The 18,645-nt window shown below is 28.3% G+C and overlaps 3 protein-coding genes across 3 annotated transcripts in view; 1 reads left to right on the top strand and 2 right to left on the bottom strand.

The window, feature by feature from the left end:
* The first annotated feature begins 200 nt into the window (after positions 1-200).
* Positions 201-5,702, top strand: LOC108782013 (uncharacterized protein KIAA0513). Its single transcript, XM_018550163.1, has 9 exons — positions 201-552; positions 1,193-1,476; positions 1,652-1,693; positions 3,974-4,075; positions 4,227-4,387; positions 4,655-4,841; positions 5,137-5,359; positions 5,431-5,525; positions 5,638-5,702. Exons 1-9 carry the CDS (start codon positions 260-262, stop codon positions 5,700-5,702), a joined length of 1,452 nt encoding a protein of 483 aa, XP_018405665.1. The 5' UTR covers positions 201-259.
* Positions 5,703-7,535: 1,833 nt separating this feature from the next.
* LOC108780658 (uncharacterized) lies at positions 7,536-10,164 on the bottom strand. Its single transcript, XM_018548434.1, has 6 exons — positions 10,038-10,164; positions 9,836-9,956; positions 9,291-9,442; positions 8,846-8,989; positions 8,333-8,762; positions 7,536-8,272 (listed from the first exon to the last, which is right to left on the bottom strand). Exons 1-6 carry the CDS (start codon positions 10,125-10,127, stop codon positions 7,536-7,538), a joined length of 1,674 nt encoding a protein of 557 aa, XP_018403936.1. The 5' UTR covers positions 10,128-10,164.
* A 7,416-nt stretch (positions 10,165-17,580) lies between these two features.
* LOC108782252 (LON peptidase N-terminal domain and RING finger protein 3) overlaps positions 17,581-18,645 on the bottom strand; it is a 35,940-nt gene continuing 34,875 nt past the window's right edge. The window contains exons 8-9 of the mRNA XM_018550471.1: positions 18,380-18,587; positions 17,581-18,031 (exon numbers count right to left, since the gene is read on the bottom strand). Of these exons, the coding sequence (XP_018405973.1) occupies positions 17,669-18,031; positions 18,380-18,587 (571 nt within the window). The 3' untranslated portion in view covers positions 17,581-17,668. The remainder of the gene's footprint in view (positions 18,032-18,379; positions 18,588-18,645) is intronic.

Here is an 18,645-nt window from a genome sequence, read left to right as displayed (position 1 = left end):
TTCAAATACGCACAGCACAGTACTTTTTATATATCACGTAATGATATGCAATTATCTATTGAATGCAACATTATAATTATTAAATTTTACATTTTACATTTATATTTTTTAAGTACTTATTATTTCAGCTATTAATTGATTCATATAAGAAGATTGTACAATACAATTTGTTGTCTAGGTACGAGAAGTGCCGACAGCACTACTAAATTACTATGATTTTTGAAACTATAGGCTTTCACAGGTTAATTGCGATTTACGTATGTACTTATTTCAGGATATGGTAGACGTTACAACAGCTTTGCCATCTAACGGAGGGGCATCGTTAATTGGACGCACCAGAGGTGCTCTCAGATCTGTGAGAACCGCTCTAGGAGGAAGCGGGGAATACCTTCAGGGCCTAGGGAACAGAATAGGATCCGCTCTTAGCAGTAGCTTAGAAGAAAGCGAACTGACTACAACCCCTTCCACGCCATCATCATCGCCACAAGCACCTGCACTACAGTCTATCAAGCCAGAAGAGCAATTAGGACGGCGGAAACTCAGGCTTCCAAGGTAAGTAAAGCATTTTGTTGTTTTAAATGCTTTATAACAATTAGGTCATGTATGTTGAGAACGTAGATACTATAAACTTGGCAATGTTATTCAACTGGATAGGAATTTAATGTTTTCAATTGTTTAAATTAATAATTCTTTATTTATAGAGTTGAAATAAATTTTTATACTATTAAAATACGCACGAATAATTTTTAAATACATACATACATACTTATCTCTTTTAACTTATTATTATAAGTATATCCTTTGTATATTTTATATGTAGATAATATTTAGAAAAGATGTCTAAAATATAAAGAAATTTTAAAATAATACCACACATTTTAAATTTATTACATCTTCTTCATATTAGCTATTATACTTAATTTTATTTGTTATACGATTTGCCGAATTAATATTAGGTATTTGCTAAGCTGTACATGACATACATACATGATACATAGGACATACATAAAATCATATAACTTTCTTGTAACGTAAATTTTAATTATATGTGCAACTATTAATAAGCTATCAACGTATTGTACGCATTATATTATATAGCATGGATTTACACTTATCAGAGAAGGGTAACATTGTATTGTTTACTACTCGTGAATATTCATACTGTGATACGTATGCAATTTTTCACTCGCAGATTTGGCTCGGGATTATCCTACGAGGATTATGAGGCAATAGCGCGACACAAATTGGAACGACAGGGATGCGTCAACATTTCCAGAACGCGAAAATATCCACCTGGGATGACTTATGAAGAGATAGCATCCTCCAGATCAGTCTCAAGTAAGAAACAGGAAAATCGAACTGAACAGGACGATATCAGTCCTGATCGCTACAGCCAGGAAAGTATAGAGCCCATTCAAGAGCAGGACATCAAAGCGACCGGACCCGATCCTTATGAGAAATTGAATTACAAAGCAGGTGATTAGCTCTCGCCTCCAATTATCCGCAGCAGACGTCGACCAAGTCGAAGTCAATGACTCTCTTCGTCTTCGACGACGGTTGCTATCTTTCTCTCGCTCGCGATTGTTACGATCATGCAGTTACTGAGACTCGGCTGGAAATAATATATTGTGTTCTTCTTTCTTTCACGAAGCGAGGGCGCCGACCCGCTATCAGACGGTTGTTTTCCGTTTAGGTAAATGTAATAGTCAGTCAGTGTGGACTGCCCCTGTGATCTCACCCACGTGTCCCCTCAGTGTATTACACGTAGGGATGCTTCAGCTTAAAATGTCGAGATTTTTTATAGATGAAGTATCAATCGGTATATATTATTTAATATCCTATTAGAAAGTAATAGTATTGTGTAGTATTTATAAATTTTTGACACATGAAGGAAAATACATTTTTGAAAATATGAATGTGATTTCCGTGTTAGTAAGAATTATATATATAATTCTCATCAAAATAAATATGATAAAAATTTACATCTATATTTTTAAAAGTATAAAAGATCAAAGCAAATAGTACAGTTTTGTAAGAATGCAATAAATATTTTGTGGAAATTCCATAAAAGATTATTACATCTTTAATAAGAAAATATTTTTATTCAAGTATTAATGTACGCGTATGGCTTCTATGTATAAAACTAATTATCAACATTTAGATGATATATTATCTGAATAAAGTCTCGATATTTAGAAGCTATTGTATATCTTATCACACGTCCAAGTTTCGACCCCTCTTCCTCAGCTAGATGTGATTAGCGAATATTAGTGCAATCGATATGTTCGCGTAACCTGGTGTTCGAATATTCATGGGTGGATTGCAACGAAGCCTTACGTGGTTTGACCTGGAAATATTGATTTTCGTAATTAAAGATTTCATAATGCTCCAAGATATTTAAATAGATCGGAAGATCTAATTTATTTTAGTTTCTTCTATACTATTAAAAATTATACAATATTGCACAAATAAAGAACAAAAATCTCTTAATCTAATTTTATAGCATTTACTTTTTTTTTACTTTTGTAAACAAATATTATTTTATTTTAAATATAATTTTAATATAATTATGCTTTCTAATTTTATTCTGGAGTTATTTATATATTGTATATAATTTTTTTACGATAAATAACAAATATTGGAAGTGTAACTGCATCTTAATAATATATAATTATAGTAAAAATTGAAAAAATGAGAGATTGATTTGATCCAAAAAATCTTAATATAATAAAAAAAGATCTATGATTAGCACAACTTAAATTGTTTTTATTTTTTTATTTTTCCGAAATTAGAACTGTAGTACAATAACAAAATTTAAAATTAATGTATTTAATCATGTAAATTATAAAGTTTAATAAAAAGTCATTAAATGAAAAGACACATTGTTTTGTTATACATTTACATTTAAAATAAATTTTGTTTGGAAAAGGTGCGATTAAATATTTGCGTTTTTGTTTCGTTATTTCAGCGTCATCAATTTTATTTTGGACGTGTTATATATAAAAAACAATTCTCGACACTCGTATATTCGAACACGTCGCGTCATCATACTTGTAGTTTCTTGCCAGACATTGCATCCCTTTGGTAAAGATGTGTTACCTGTGTATATGTGTGTGCATACTTTCACACGAATTGCCTATTGCACCCCGATTGCATTCATAGTTCAAATGATGAACCGTTCTACGTGGGCGGAAAAGATTCCGTTATGTACAATTGCGATAAATAGTCACACTTATCGTCTACTGGATGCTTCAGTTATTTCCGCAACATTGAGCGATACGTCGCAAAGGATGTGTAGGTGTAGACAGTTAAGTAATATCGCGGATGTAAATACATATGTAACGTTTAGTATCATCTATTATAATAATGATCATTCGCAAATGTGCCTCGTTGTATTTTGGATCATTTTACTTTAAACAATTTTTTAACTTTAACAAGTCAATAAGTGATTGTAATAATTTTAATATGTTTCGTTGATAGGATGTGAATCGTAGCTGTAGGCAAGTAATTCTAGTATAAATAAAATATCTATTTGCATAAACTTCATGTTACATTAGTGCATTAAAATTAATGATTATTGATTATATTTATATTAATTTTAATACGTATGGAAGAAGATATTGTTTTGAATCAAATATTGTATAATTTCAGTATACACTATACGTATATCATAGACACACTTCTTAACTTTATTCCGGACTTATCTACATATCTATATGATTTTGTCTTTGTGTTTTGCTGAATATTAACTAACGGAACATAATTGTTGTAAGAGCGACGAACAGTTTAGTTGTATAGTTTAGTCAACTTTTATCTCTTTGTCGTTTATTTTTGTCCAATAAATCATTTAGATTAGATTTTATTGCAAGTTTAGGTATCACCCGTGACGCACCATTGCTTGACACATTAATTACAATCGTGTTAAAGATTACACTTAAACATATATTTGACACAAGATAATTTTTTATTTTAGACATGCCTTGCAGCAGTGATTCTACGAGTGATCAAGATGGTTACGGACCCAGCACTAGTCTGGATTCTAACATGGATGGTCGTAGAATGTGGCAAAGATCAGGTGCCGATTATAATTCTTATATTTTTTTTATGTTTATTTAAGAAATTATTTTAGCTATTTATTAATTAGGTATGTTTATAATAATATCATGAACAAACATAAATTATAATATATGTAACAACTATTGCAACATAAATTTATTATTGTTTAGGTTCATCGGGATCTGTTCAATCCTGGGCTTCGAGCTTATCAGCTGATAGTCAGTCGGAGGAAGCTGCCGCAGACTTTATGAAAACTTTTGTACCTTTACTATTTGATGCGCCTAATACTATCGATCAAGAACAAAAGGCTAATTTTGGGCAGATGGTTTTGGTATTTGTCAAATGTTAAAATATTTTAATTGCATCATTTTATTGTTGTTTTTATAATAAAATATTATAAGAATGTGTTATACATCTTGCAAAACAGATGTAACTCTTCAATCAATAATATGTAAAATATTAATAATACAATATTAATGATCAATAATACATAAGTACAATATAATATAATGTGAAAACATGAAAAGTACTAAAATTAGTAGAAAGTTATATGCGTTTGTTTTGACACTTATAATTTAATGCAACAATATACTTACAGACAGAATCGGGAAGAATATGGTTCTCCAGAGTAGTGAACGCAAGAAGAGCACGTGCGTGTGTGACAGAAGCTTCATTTTATTCTTTGGCGCAGCATTTTGCAGTTGCGCTTTTTGAATGCCATGAAGCGGATGATTTTGCCCCCGCTAAAAGTCTTATGAATATGTGCTTCACTTTCTATCATGAAGGTAACAAAAACCTTTCTAAGTCAGAGATTCTGGAAAAATTGTAAATTTTTTAATATTGTAATAATTTTAGAATAATATAGAAATATTAAAAAAAAGAGTTATTAATATCAAACATTAAAAACCAGTAAATATTTAAGATATAATATAATACGTAATATCTTTAAATTAAAATTATACTAAGTTTCTAAAAAGTGTTAACTATGAGTTTTTTTATTAATTTGTAAATCATGTTTATTCATTTATTTGATATGTTATGTCTTTAAGATCGTATATTTATTTTAACATATAATTTTAGTGGAAGTTCCTGGATTAGAGCCTTACCGTGAATATTTGTACACACATTTACGCGTTCAACCAATATGGACGTCTATGAGATTTTGGACAGCTGCTTTCTTTGACGCAGTACAATGTGAGCGAGCGTCAAGACCGGTACCACCTCGACCAAAATCTTTAGATCAGGAAAGCATTGCCGCCGAAGATAGAAAGTTTCAAGCAAATATTGTCTTTGGACAATTAGGGTAAAAATTAATATTTGATTCATATTTATTTTAAATATATTTTTATTTTAATGTGTATGTAATATTTTCAGGACTTTTACTTGCAACATGCATGCTTTCGGCCTGTCACGAGCTTTATGTACAGAGTTCCTCCGAAAACAATGTATCATAGCAAATTTAACTAAAGGTGATTATTCATATTTATCATATATATTTGAGTTTTTCTGACTAGAAAAGTTTAAAATTTAAAATAAGAGAGAATTTAAATAATGGAGAATTAATTTATTTTGATTTTTTAGAACAAGAAAAGATGCTACGAGATAACATAGATCGAATGTTCGATGAGACCGAGCCATGGCGGTAGTTTAGTTCGAATGAACAGATAAGATTAATTTTGAAAATTGCTTTAAAGAAACATTTTCTAATGTTTCTTTTTGGAAATATTTCCGACAAAATCGAATTGTCTTCGAACGCCGAGAAAGCGATGAAGTCAATTATGAAAACAATCTTGTTAATAACGTTGATATAAATCGACATTTGTTAAATTTTTTTTGTGGTATTCGACGCTGGACACGTCAATTCCTAAGATGCAAACACTGCACAAATTCGCGCCTTAAATTGTAAAAAGTATAATATATTGAATCTTACGTTTCTGAAAAGATATTGAAAGAATATGAAAGATGTTTCCGAACCGCTGAAAATGAGGATTGAGAAATTGATCGTATAACATGAATAGGAATTAAGAATTGAAATTTAGAAATTGGAATTTTAAATAATTTGAAATTTTTAAACAAATATTAATATTTACATAGCGATGATAAAATTAAGAATAGAAATGACAATAAGGAACTGCATTTGAAAATGGAACTGCATTATTGATGGTTCAATTGAAGTGTCGTTTGTTGAGTGTAATTACTAATTTATTATATTGAGAAGGAATGAATAGAAGAAATATTATTAATGATAGAAAGCACGTAATTCGATATATATATTTACACAAATAATTTTTAATACATTAAAATTTATTTCTAAACAACACTTTACATAAAGGTTTTATTAAATAACTCTTCTATCACATTTTGCGCAAAACTTACAAAATATAATCAACAGTTTTGGTGCATCAAGAATTAATTTTAATAGTAAGGTTAAAATATATTTATAGTATTGTTTATCTTTATAGTCATAAATTTACTGCTTTTATGCCTGAAATAAATTAATTATGTATAGAAAAACATGGGTCATATATAGGCATTACTTTATATTGCTTTTTTCCTGGCAAACATATAGAAAATGTTACATGCGTAATTTTGAGCTAGTTTAACAATTTCTGAAAATTATGATGTATTTTGTAAATGAAGCTTACAAACGTATAAAAGACATGTCTTTATTATTAGACAGAAGTATTAATATTTTTTTTTAATAGCGAATGTCAGCATATGTAATCGATAATTTTACGCATTCCGCCTTGTTGTCATTGTCATACACATCATGCAATGTAAATAATTTTTAGGGAAAAGCTTGTACCTAAACACATATCATCAAATGCAAATTAATACGCTCTATTTTATTTTATACACATACATATGTACCTACGATATCTGCAAAAAAATGATAAACTTAACAACTAAATAAAAGATAAATAAATTTCATTTTAATTAAACCGCATTTTAAAATCTTTTAATAACAAATTAATTATCCCTTCTGTTTTATGTATATTTATCGTTATATGTTTAAGCAGAAAATTTGAAATAAAAGCGTGAAAAAGATAACTTTACATTAAAAATACATTAATATATATATTATAAGTATATTAATTACGTTAAAACTGTTAAAAATAATACAAAACAATTTACAAAAAGATACATATAATTATTATTTTATAAAAGAATAAATTTATTTATTCTAAATTCTGTAAAGAAGTGTTATACAGAATATAAAATAGAGAAAATCGTAGTTTGTAATAATTTAGAGAGAGAAATTACGCTATATATGTGTATTTGCAAAATTTATATTTATTTTCAGCGTTTAAAGTTGTTTACATCACTTTAATACATAATGCAAAATTTTATAATTTTTGAAATTATGTGAGAAATTTTTGTTAGTTATATATATATATATATATATACTCTTTTTATTTATTATTATTTTTTTTAATATTTTCGATGATGTAGATTTTATTTAATTTTTCTGAATATCTTTAGAACTTTATTTCTTTCTCCAAATCGCTTAAAGAGTATGGTTTTAGAAAAGAAGTTTTTAATGACCTCTCAGGAATTGGGATTTTCTCATTATTATCAACTTTTGTAGAACTTATGAAAGATTTATTTTGAAAATTTATATTTGGATCCCATCGATTTTGAGAAGATGCTGAATCGCTTCGATTCCAATCTAAAGATTTTTGAAGTTCTTCTCGGGCTTTCATATACTTCTCAGAAAGTGAAAAAGATTTATCATCTCCTCCTGATAAAAGTTTTTTATCATTTATAAGAGAGTCATTGGATGTTTTACTAAACGTCTCAGATTTCTCCCAAAGCTTTTCCATAATTCCATCACCCCGAATTATTTTATGAGAAAAATTATTTGTGATGACACTACTTTTGGTAGATTTCAATTGTTTCGATTTATCAATATTCTGAATTTCATTTCTAATACCTAAAATGTCCTTTGTTCTATTTAATCTATTTGACTGTTCTACGCAACTGAAATCATAATCAAATATGCTTCGCGGACTTTGAATGTTTTTCGAACTTGCTTCGATTAAATCAGCTAGATCGATTTTGTCATCTTTGATTATAAAAGGATTCTCGGATAACTCATCATTGTTAAATATTTCAGATTTTGTTGCAATTACTTTTTTCTTAGGCTTGCCCTTTGTCTGTAATTGAGTTTTATTACGCAAATTTTGTTTTGGAACCGAGGATGATTTGATATTTTCTACAATATTTTTTGAAACTGATATTTTAAAAGCAGTTTGTGTTTTATATTTTAATTTACTTTCTTGTACTGATGTCGTTGATTTCGTGTTGATTTTATTTGAGCATTTTTCCGATTTTATTGTTTGATTTATTTGTTTGTCAGATATTTCGTTACGTTTAGAAACACTTCTAATTGCTTGCTTTGTTATCGTTTTTGACGTAATAGGATCTGTTTTGACATTTTTGTCATTTATGTTGAATGTAGAATTAGTATTTTTTATATCTTTATTTTGCAGAAACGGTTTTTCATTCTTTGTATACGTGCGAAATTGGATATCAGATATCGTTTTAGAAAGTGGGGTTGTTACAAGCTCCGTCTTCGAAGATTCTGAACATTTCTTTGTCGTTGATGTTTTGTACGAGATAGATTTTGGTGCATCGCTGATAGGTTTTATTAATAATTTATTAGTTTTTGCATGATTTGTAATTAATGACGAAATTTGATGATTCTGAAAAACATATTTATCACATATTTTTATATCAAACACAGATTATATTTTCATTAATTATTTTTAATTATATTATTTCATACCTTTTGATTTTTGATTAATGCCTGCATTTCTTTATCTTTATATAATTGCTTCCAACCACAGATTATAACCTTTTTTTTTTCTTCTAAATTGGCTTTTTTATCTCTCGTATAAAGTATCTGCCAAACTAAATCAGTATTGAATACCTGGTAAAAATACAATCTATTACAAACAATATAAAGATTATATAAATTTTAATATATTACTTTTATTTTTTTCATGGTTTATTTATTCTATTTAACACTTCTTCTTTATAAAAAAAAATTAGACAATAAATAGCAAACTTATTTTTAATTTCATCTTTATATTATTAAATAGAAAAAATACAGTAAAAAATACTGTTTATTAGTATTGTAATCTCTTTTACTATCCTAAAAGACGTAATAAAAATGCAGAAAATAGAAAATTACATTACTACATATTAACTTTATTAATAATTTATTTTACCTCATAAGCAATATGTGATAATAAAGATAATTTAAGTACATCTGTGAACTCCAAATATTTTGATATTTCTCCGATCACGGAATTTGGTAAAGTTAAAAGAGTATTTCTATTTCCTTCAGCAATATTTTTCACGTGTTTTAATAAATATTTACCTATAATATTAGAAATTGCAGTTTAGCATAATTATTATGGAAAAATAAAAGTATTAATTTGAATTTTATATTATATATATTATGTAATCTTATTTTTTCCAAAGTATTTTAAAAAGTACACAATTTTATATATGCACACATAATATTTTTATTGTATTACATGTAATCATAATTACATGTACATGTTGGATACATTATAATCTCATTGTCTATTATTAATAAAAAATTTAAAAAAATATATAATATTATTTTAAAATAATATAAAAATGTGAGTAAATAAGTTATTAGTTAATAAATTAGGAAACAATTTTAAAACTAATTTGATAAAATCAGGAAACAATTTTAAACTCTAATTTAATAAAATGAAGGATTTTTTTCGAAAAAATGCTTTACCAAATCCGCGACGTATTTCGTTCTGCAAAGATTTTTCCTGATCAAATCTGATAAGCTTGGCACGATACACAATTGGTGCTTTATGAGGTCCGTGAGAAATTTTCCATAAATACAGAATTACCTAAGAAGTGTGATGAGGTTATTGGAGAAAAGTGAACGACTTTAAATTTATTAGTACTCGTCTTCAAAAATTTATTAGTACCTCGTCTTCAAAAATTTTCAGACCGTAATAATCTCTGCTGGGTGGAGGTGCAACAGAATACTTTACCAAATATTCGGTCCTATTTTTCATACTCGATGGGGCCACATCGAGGAAGTTTGATTTGAACTTTGCAATTCATTCTTTGCAGAATGACGTGCTAATAGCATATCGAATTGAAACATACATGGTGTGATACATTTTTGATTTTAGATATTGAATGTAATATTAAAAGTGTTTTTATATACTGTCAAATCACATTTAAATATAGATTATGAAAAAGATATTTCAATTAGAAACCAATTTGAGATGCAAGAATAGATATGTCGAAACTGAACTCAATAAATAAAAGTGTTAGATAAAAGTTATATAGTACAAAAGCAGACAAAAATAATGGTAAAATTAATTTATTAATGTTTTATGGTTTAAATAAAGATTATTTTTAAGGTTACTTTTATGGAATATTATATGATTGCTTTACATGTAATTCTTTTAATTATTCTGCATATATAAAAGTTTTTATATAGAGATATTAAAAAATTAATAGCTTACGAGATATTCTATATTTTATAATTTTATTTTAAACTTTTCTGGCATATAATTTAACATAAAATTAAAAATATCTTTTAAGGGGGAACATCACTGTGACGATTTTTAAAAAATCGATTTTTTTTATTTTTTTGCATTTTTCTAATGTTTGAAGACTTGAAAATATGTCCCTATAATATTATGTTGAAATTCCTAACGGAACAATAGTAAATATGTGATAGAGTAGAACGTGGTCCGCTAGGACATTCAGCAGTCCCCTTGATCTACTTGTAGGCAGTTTTACCGGTATTCTTTTGTTTCTTGTGTGCTTCAGATGTGAACACTTCACATGCACCCGGATTGGACGCACTTTGATTCGTTACGAAATTATATCGTTATATATAAGCTAATCGGTTGTAAAACTTTAAAAGTGTTTTTCTCGAAACCACGTTTTCGTAACTGGGCGCTCACATATCTCGGCCAATTTTTATCCGAATGACTTGAATTTTGGACAGAATGTTTACAACGAAATTGTCTTCAGTTGCACGTACGAACTTTTCAATCGGATTATTAGTTTTTGAAAAACAATTAAAAAGATAACGTTTTTTGTCGCAAGATCGTGAATTTTTTTTTAAAACAGCACCATTTTGTCTACAATTATTTTATCAAAAATTCCGTACGTGCAACTGAAGCTACACTCATATACTTTAAAATAAAATTAAAAAAAATTATTTCAGAGCTTCCGTTCAGATGCAGCACGAGCGCTCGTGCACCCATGTTTTTTTCAGACGAGGTGCACATCAATGAGTACAGAAGCTACAAATATTAATATTATTCAATAAATTTTTTTAAATAATTACGTAAATGTATGTACTTTGAATATATAAAAACAATAATTCATACAAATATCAGTTTTCAAAAAAAAAAAATTCTCAAAAAGAGCCTTTTTTTGGGCTGTCACAGTGATGTTCTCCCTTAAATTATTAGCTTTTTTATAATCGTACCTTAATACTTCCATATATAGAATAATGAGATGAATCTCAATTAGTGTAAAGAAGACATATAGTTGCTTTTCTAATAGATTTGATATATTCCGGTGTTTTATTTTGAGTATCCCTATCTAGTATAACAAATAACGATATAATAAATATTCTCACTTTTCAAAAACGTAAAGTATTAAAATAAAAAGATTGAAATTATAAAAGCTAAACATCATGGTTTGAGATTTTCTCTTCTGGTAAAAAAGAATCCAATAAATTTGACTTCGTGATATTTTATTACAATATTTTTCATATGAAGAGATGAAGATAAATATAGAAATGTCGAAGTAAAAATGGAAAGTCGTGTGGCATTACGTATAGTAGTTGTAACGTAGCAATAACAATATACAAGATAGGCTATATAGTAATATCACAATGCATGATTCACAATTTCATAAAAGTCTAGAGAATAGGATATAAATCTAGATAGAGGATGCTTCTCATATTGAGTTGCCGCTGAGACAGAGTACCGCGTTAAGTCGATCAATTAAAAATTTCTTTCTTCCTCTCATACTTTTCTATCATTCTTTTTATCATTCTTTCTATCATACTTTTCATACTTTCATAAAAGTGGACGTACTTATAAGGTACACCAATTCACGTAATGATTGTCGTTATTATTATCGTGCAAATAGATTCATGTTGTATATACTATATGTAATAATAGTACAGTAGTGCTTGCTCAATAAGGAAAAATTTAATAATAATTCGTATTATAACATTGTACAATATTTAATATTAAATATGATTTCATATTTGAGAGATTTATAAGATTAAATTTAAGATAAGTTATTAAGATTTAGTAAGATTTTTAATTAAAAAATTGTATACTTAAACTTGGACAGCCACGTTTAGTGCTAAATATATGTGCAAATTGAAATTTCTATTAATAGAAGAAATAAAAATCAATTTTTTAAATTTGTCAGAAGAGTTAAAGATATCCTGTTTAAAATATATAAAAGATGATAGACATTTGATATTTAATTTTTTATTTAATTGATGCAATGTACCAAATTGCATAATGTTTAAGAGATACGATGATTTAGATAACTTATACACCTTGATCCTTTTTCTAATTATCAATTTACTTAATGAAAAAATTTTTTATTGTGAATAAATTTAGTTAATTGTTATGAATTGATATAAAACGTACCTGCAAAATATTTTTCAAGAAATAAAATATTTTAAAAAAATTATTTATTGATATTTTATATTTGAAATAACAAGCAAGTTAATTCCAGCAAATATAAATACAACAATTGTACTATATAACATATACATAAATATACATCATTTACATCTATGTGATATATATTCACAGTTTCCTGGAATAAGTCATAAAAAAAATATTATTTCCTTTGGAATATTTTCTTCTTCATTAGTCTCTTAAATGTGATAATAATCATTAGGATAAATTTAATATTTAATAATTTAAAATTATTTACGATAATGAATAACAACAACCTTACTTATCTATGCTTCTCACAAATGCTTAATCACGCAATTGATATGACATTTCTATTATAGTTCCTTAGGCGATTCCTATGTCTCGACGGTACGAAAAGCCGCATGAATAAATTATTACTTGCTAGCATAATCGGAAAATCTTACGAGCGACGGAATAAATCTAAGCGGTATAAAAAGATTTCGGGATTTCGAGCCGTAGGACTCGCGAATCAGCCGTTATTGTATAAAATCAGTACGGCGATCGTTTATACGATCCGGAAAATTCCCGTGATTCGTGCAACGATATCGAAAAGCCGAGAAGGATCTCCTTTTCGTTCAAGAATAGTTGCGTTTTTTCGAATAACTTAATTCGCAGATATCAAATTTCTTTCTACAATCGCGCTTTCGCGCGTGATTGTACCGGCAGACTCGTGAAACGTTCGTAGAGCGATTGCACCAGTGAATGTAGAAATATCGTTGTAAATGCAACATATGCATTACGTCACAAATTCATTAAAAATGTTCAATAGCATCTGCTCACAGTAATTTATGTCCTAATTTGTATCAGGAGACGCGGTAGTGTCTCCGGCCATGTTCAAAAACTGATATATATATTCCATATATTTTCACCTTATATATTTAATATTTTTAAAAAATGATCGGAGTTAACAATTATTTTAATGGAATAACCAATCAAAAGTTTTCATAATTCTAGTTTTTGGTATGTATTTTGATATACATACACACATATATATATATATATTACATACATATATATGTAATATATGTCCTGCAAAATAGCTTATATGATGACAGCTGTGAGCATTTTTATGAACAATATAATTTTCTACTTGGTGCATTCGCTCACTGACGAATTTTCGTGCACGAGAGATATTGATGTACCTACGTGTAATGGAAGTAAGTCGTTTAATATGTGTATGGCATATTAAAAATATACAATTGAAAATAAATAATACATATATGCTTTAAATAGAAATTTTACGAGCTTTTATTACAGTAAAAATGATAACGGAAAAATTTGCATGTAATTGGTAAAATAAATGTAATTATGTGTTCGTCGTCGTGTCTATAAAAACTGAGATTAATCAAAATAATTTTAAAACTATTTTTGTAATTTAAATTGATCGATTAGATAAAATAATAAATTGATATAACATAAAAATCATTGAATCTGTGTACTATATATGTATATTATATATATCGAAGTTTCGTTAAATTGTTTCTTTCATTCGATATGTGCATTATATATTATTTTAAAGTAATGTTTGTGCATCATGACACACATTGAAATGTTTAAAACAGGGCGACTTACTTCCTGATTACCACGCGTACGCATTCGAATGTGTATACATAAATATGTGTGTATACATATATATAGATATACATAATAAATATCTAACGTTTTGGAAGAACAGATTTGCATATTGCGATAGCGCAAAGAGGATTGGAACGCCTTACCGAAGAAACGCGATCTTTCACAATCAGATATGTTACTATAGCCATCAACGTTATAAAAATTTTTGCATATTATGAATTAATGTTTTTTTTCGTATTGTAATTAATTTTGTTACGTTACTAAAAAATTATTAAATAATAGATAATATAATTTCATAATAATAACTTATTATTACATTATAAATAATGATATATTGCGCGTAAAAATAAATACAATATTATTTATACTTCTTAATTCTAACAAGGAAATACACGGAAGCATTTCCGATTTTGATGAGCTTCTATGTTGTATTTTAGAACTATAAGGGAATTTTTTATAGTAACATTCTCGCACAAGTACAATTAGAAAGAAATATTATTTTCTTCCTAAATGAATATCTTTGAAGCTATAAAAAATAGAAAATATTTTTTAAAAGGTTTTAAAAATATTTTATATAATGATAATAATAAATCAATGATAATTTACGTATACTCTTCATCATTTTAATATATTTCTACTACTTAAAACAAAATACAAATTTTAATAATAAAGTTATTTTCTACAAAATATCATTTTCAGAGAATTAATGCCTCTATACACATATTAATTATTAGCAATATATGTATATATGGATATTATAAACACATGTGGAAAGTCAATATTTTACACCGATTATAAACCAATAATATATGCACTTAACCAAAATCCATTATGCAGTACCCCGAGGTAGGTTCCTCACCTAGAATATATCAGTTTACAACCGACATACAATATATCTCTGAAAAAGAACTTAAGTAGTACTCATAAACTGAAGCAGTATATACCGCTGTCAACTTCGAGAAACTAGCTTGGACACAAGAAAAAAAGACGAAAAATTAAAAAAAAACACTTCTTGAAAACAAGAAAATAATAAAACTAACAAAGACGCAACATTAATATTATATATATTCATGAATAATCAAATAACTTTAATAATAAAGGTTTATTTCTTTTTTCTTCTTTATGCAATCGAGACGAAACGATCAATTGCCACGTGATAATTCTCACTCAGAATCGAAGTTGAAAAATAATCTCAAGAGCGAGAGCCTTGATTCAACTGTGCGAGAACTGTGCGTTTGTGTAAGACTTAATTATTCACTTCCTTGCAAGTTTATATTCCATCGAGTCTGAAATTATTCTTTCGCTCATAGAGTGCTCGGCATTAAATCGAATGCACCACTGTTGCCGTGTTCGATATTACACGACTCGTGTGTTATTATCAACATCTTGTATCGCGTAATTCTCAAATACATTATTGTTATTTGTTACATTTAATTTTGTATGATTGTTATCTCTCTCGTCCTCTGATTCTCCCCGCTCATGCATATCACTTATTTCGTAACTGAGCAGTCGATTTCGTCATGATCGCTAAAGAAAGTCCTGTATAAGAAATCTTTGCTCTGATTCTAAATACAAAAGAATATCAATCTTCGAGCAAAAGAATATATAATCTTTGATAACATCGAAGAAGAGCGGCACACTCTCTCGTACTTCACGCCCAACAATAATAATCGAGCGGTCACGTGGAGAATAATTTTGATATTTCTGCTATAGAGTATTCTCGGTATTTTTCTGTGAGAAAATGCGACAAAGTTTCTCGTAAGTACGGTTATAAATTTTATTCTTTTTTTTTTTCTTTTTTGATAATCTGTTATCAATCTGTTAAAAATTAAATGTTATGATTACAAACTTTTTATATATAATCTCATCTTTGAAAGAAAAAAATCAATTTTTTCTAAAAAGTATTACACTTCTTAAAAATGAGTTAGAGTTCGTATAAAAAATACGTGTCATTCATTTTTTGTCTAAAAAAACAACACATTCAAAGCTCATCAAAATTAAAGAAGGACAGTTGGGTTTCTTTCCTCGTAAGTTAAACTAATAATAATAATTAATTATCACTTTTCGCATTTTAGCCGGATCCATTTCTCTTCGTCATTTCATCGATAAGGCGCCCAATAGAAGATAACGAGCACAAGGTGTAAAGTGCTCGAATTGAAACTTAACTTACTCGAAAACGTCTGGAAATGTGCCTCATCGATTTTAATAAGTTTCGAATACGTTATGAAACTGTTAAAAAATAAAAGAAACATTCAAAGATATTATCAAAATCAGTGAAAGATACTTCCAAACTTTCCTTGCTAGATCTAAAAAGAGAGAGAAGGAATCGCTCGAAACTTCGTCGAACGAATTCGAAGGTGTGTTCGCTGATCGATTGACCTAATTTTCATTCGAGGAGTTTTAAGAGGCATTCTAAGATTTCTAAGATATTTCACGCGTTTTATATAAATGTTTTGTACGTCAAATAGAGTCGAAGTTAATCGTTCGTCGCGAGAGCAACGGATGAGAGATCGATGTAGAAAAGGTTTGATAATTAAATTAGTAGTTTAAAAGGTAAATGACAAAAATGTCTTCCTGTGACATGGCTGTAGAGAAATGCCGTGTCTCCCATCAGAATGCGATAAGATCGTAAATGTAAGCTTAGTAAATGCAATATTCAAGACTTGCACTTTGTGGAAAAAGATATTATGTCTTAATAGAGATGTACAAAATACGGATCAAAATTCAAATCGAATTGGTAAATTTCAATTCTATTCAGATCAAAATCTTTATATCGAATCCAAACTATTAAAAAATTTCGAATCTAATGAGTTCAAATATGAATCACATACATATATTGACAATTTTATAAAATCATATTTCTTGCTGTTAAGTAAAACAGATAGAAATATTTTTTATTATCTATCATATATATTATCATTCAAACTAATAATATGTTGTTAATTAAAAACCATGTTCTAACAATTCAATTTGTTTCAGAAGAAATTTTGTCAATTTGGATCTGAATAAAGAAATAAAATTCGATTTGATGTAATCATAAATATCTTGATTTGTACACACATCTCTATGTCTTGATTGTTTCTATCGAAGAATATCAAACTTTACTCGCCCCCTAGTTTAGAAAATTAATAAATTTTATAGTTTTTGAAGTAATGTTTTTTCACTTAAGATACTGTCTTTTGCTACTTAAAACATCTTCACAGAATGCGAGATACAGGATTTGCGATCCTATTTCCAGGCCACAGAATGACATTGGTGCTTCTAAAGTATCGCTTTGTTGCTTTTTATGATTGCTGAATGACCGACATTGCTGTCTCCGTAATTGCTCTTCCGTCTCTACAGATGCTTGATGATGTCGTCGTTTGCTCGGAAGGGGCAGCAGCGATTGTCAGTTGTCTTTGCTCCATATGATCAAGAGTTTTCTCAATAGCTCGTAGCCGTTTCTCCAAACTAGTAGTGCCCAAAATACCCACCTGCAGCTGCGGTCCCAACGGTAAAATCGCAAGTAACCACCATGCCCACGATGGACCGTCAGATAAACGTGGCCAGTCTTCCTCCACGTCTGGCATATGTCCGAACACTCGTTGAATCTCGGACTTCTGAGAGATCGACACTGTGTCCCACCATCTTCGGCCTTTTGCTCGTACCTGTAAAGTTAAGGAAATAAGTAAATTGTCAAAAAATTGATTGTATTTTTAGTGTGATCATACAAAGTACATTTTTCTTTCCTCCTTTTAATCAATTAATATTACAAATAAGAATATTAATTAAGAAAATAAAGGAGAATAAGGAAAAAAATAAATAACTAAAACAAAAAAACGGCATAAAATTAAGATATAACGTTATAATTTTATTATTAAATAAATACACAGAAATGTTAAAAATGTAAATTAATATTTTCGTATTATAATATAAATAAAAATATCTTTATTTCCGAAATTCTTGATTGAAATTCGGTTTGTTATATTTTATTTTATTGTTCGTACAGTTTTTACCTTATCATGAAGCTCCAGAAGGTTCAATAATTGATCTTGTTGTACGATGGTATCCCTGAGAAATTCCACCTGTGCTGTATCGTAACCATCCTTTTCTCCACCAGACAGAACCCTAAATCTTCTACCACCGACCGTGCTGAGAATACTGCAACCATCTTTGAGCAATACTCGATCTCGAATGTCTAAGATGGTTCCATATTCTGCATATCTGAAAAAATAAAACATTAGTTTTTAATATTTATATTTTTTACTTCTTTCATATAGAG

The sequence above is a fragment of the Cyphomyrmex costatus genome, unplaced genomic scaffold, assembly GCF_001594065.2.
Source record: "Cyphomyrmex costatus isolate MS0001 unplaced genomic scaffold, Ccosl1.0 scaffold123, whole genome shotgun sequence".
In the NCBI taxonomy this organism is placed as follows: domain Eukaryota; kingdom Metazoa; phylum Arthropoda; class Insecta; order Hymenoptera; family Formicidae; genus Cyphomyrmex; species Cyphomyrmex costatus.
This window is presented reverse-complemented; position numbering and strand designations above follow the sequence as displayed.

Excerpts from the sequence above, each read along its gene's own strand:
- LOC108782013 (XM_018550163.1), top strand. The coding sequence starts at position 260 with ATGTACTTATTTCAGGATATGGTAGACGTTACAACAGCTTTGCCATCT. Across the intron at positions 553-1,192 it reads CGGAAACTCAGGCTTCCAAG|ATTTGGCTCGGGATTATCCT; the intron begins GTAAGTAAAGCA and ends TTTCACTCGCAG. Across the intron at positions 5,360-5,430 it reads ATTGTCTTTGGACAATTAGG|GACTTTTACTTGCAACATGC; the intron begins GTAAAAATTAAT and ends TAATATTTTCAG.
- LOC108780658 (XM_018548434.1), bottom strand. The coding sequence starts at position 10,127 with ATGAAAAATAGGACCGAATATTTGGTAAAGTATTCTGTTGCACCTCCA. Across the intron at positions 8,990-9,290 it reads TATCACATATTGCTTATGAG|GTATTCAATACTGATTTAGT; the intron begins GTAAAATAAATT and ends TATTTTTACCAG. Across the intron at positions 8,763-8,845 it reads CATTAATCAAAAATCAAAAG|AATCATCAAATTTCGTCATT; the intron begins GTATGAAATAAT and ends TATGTTTTTCAG.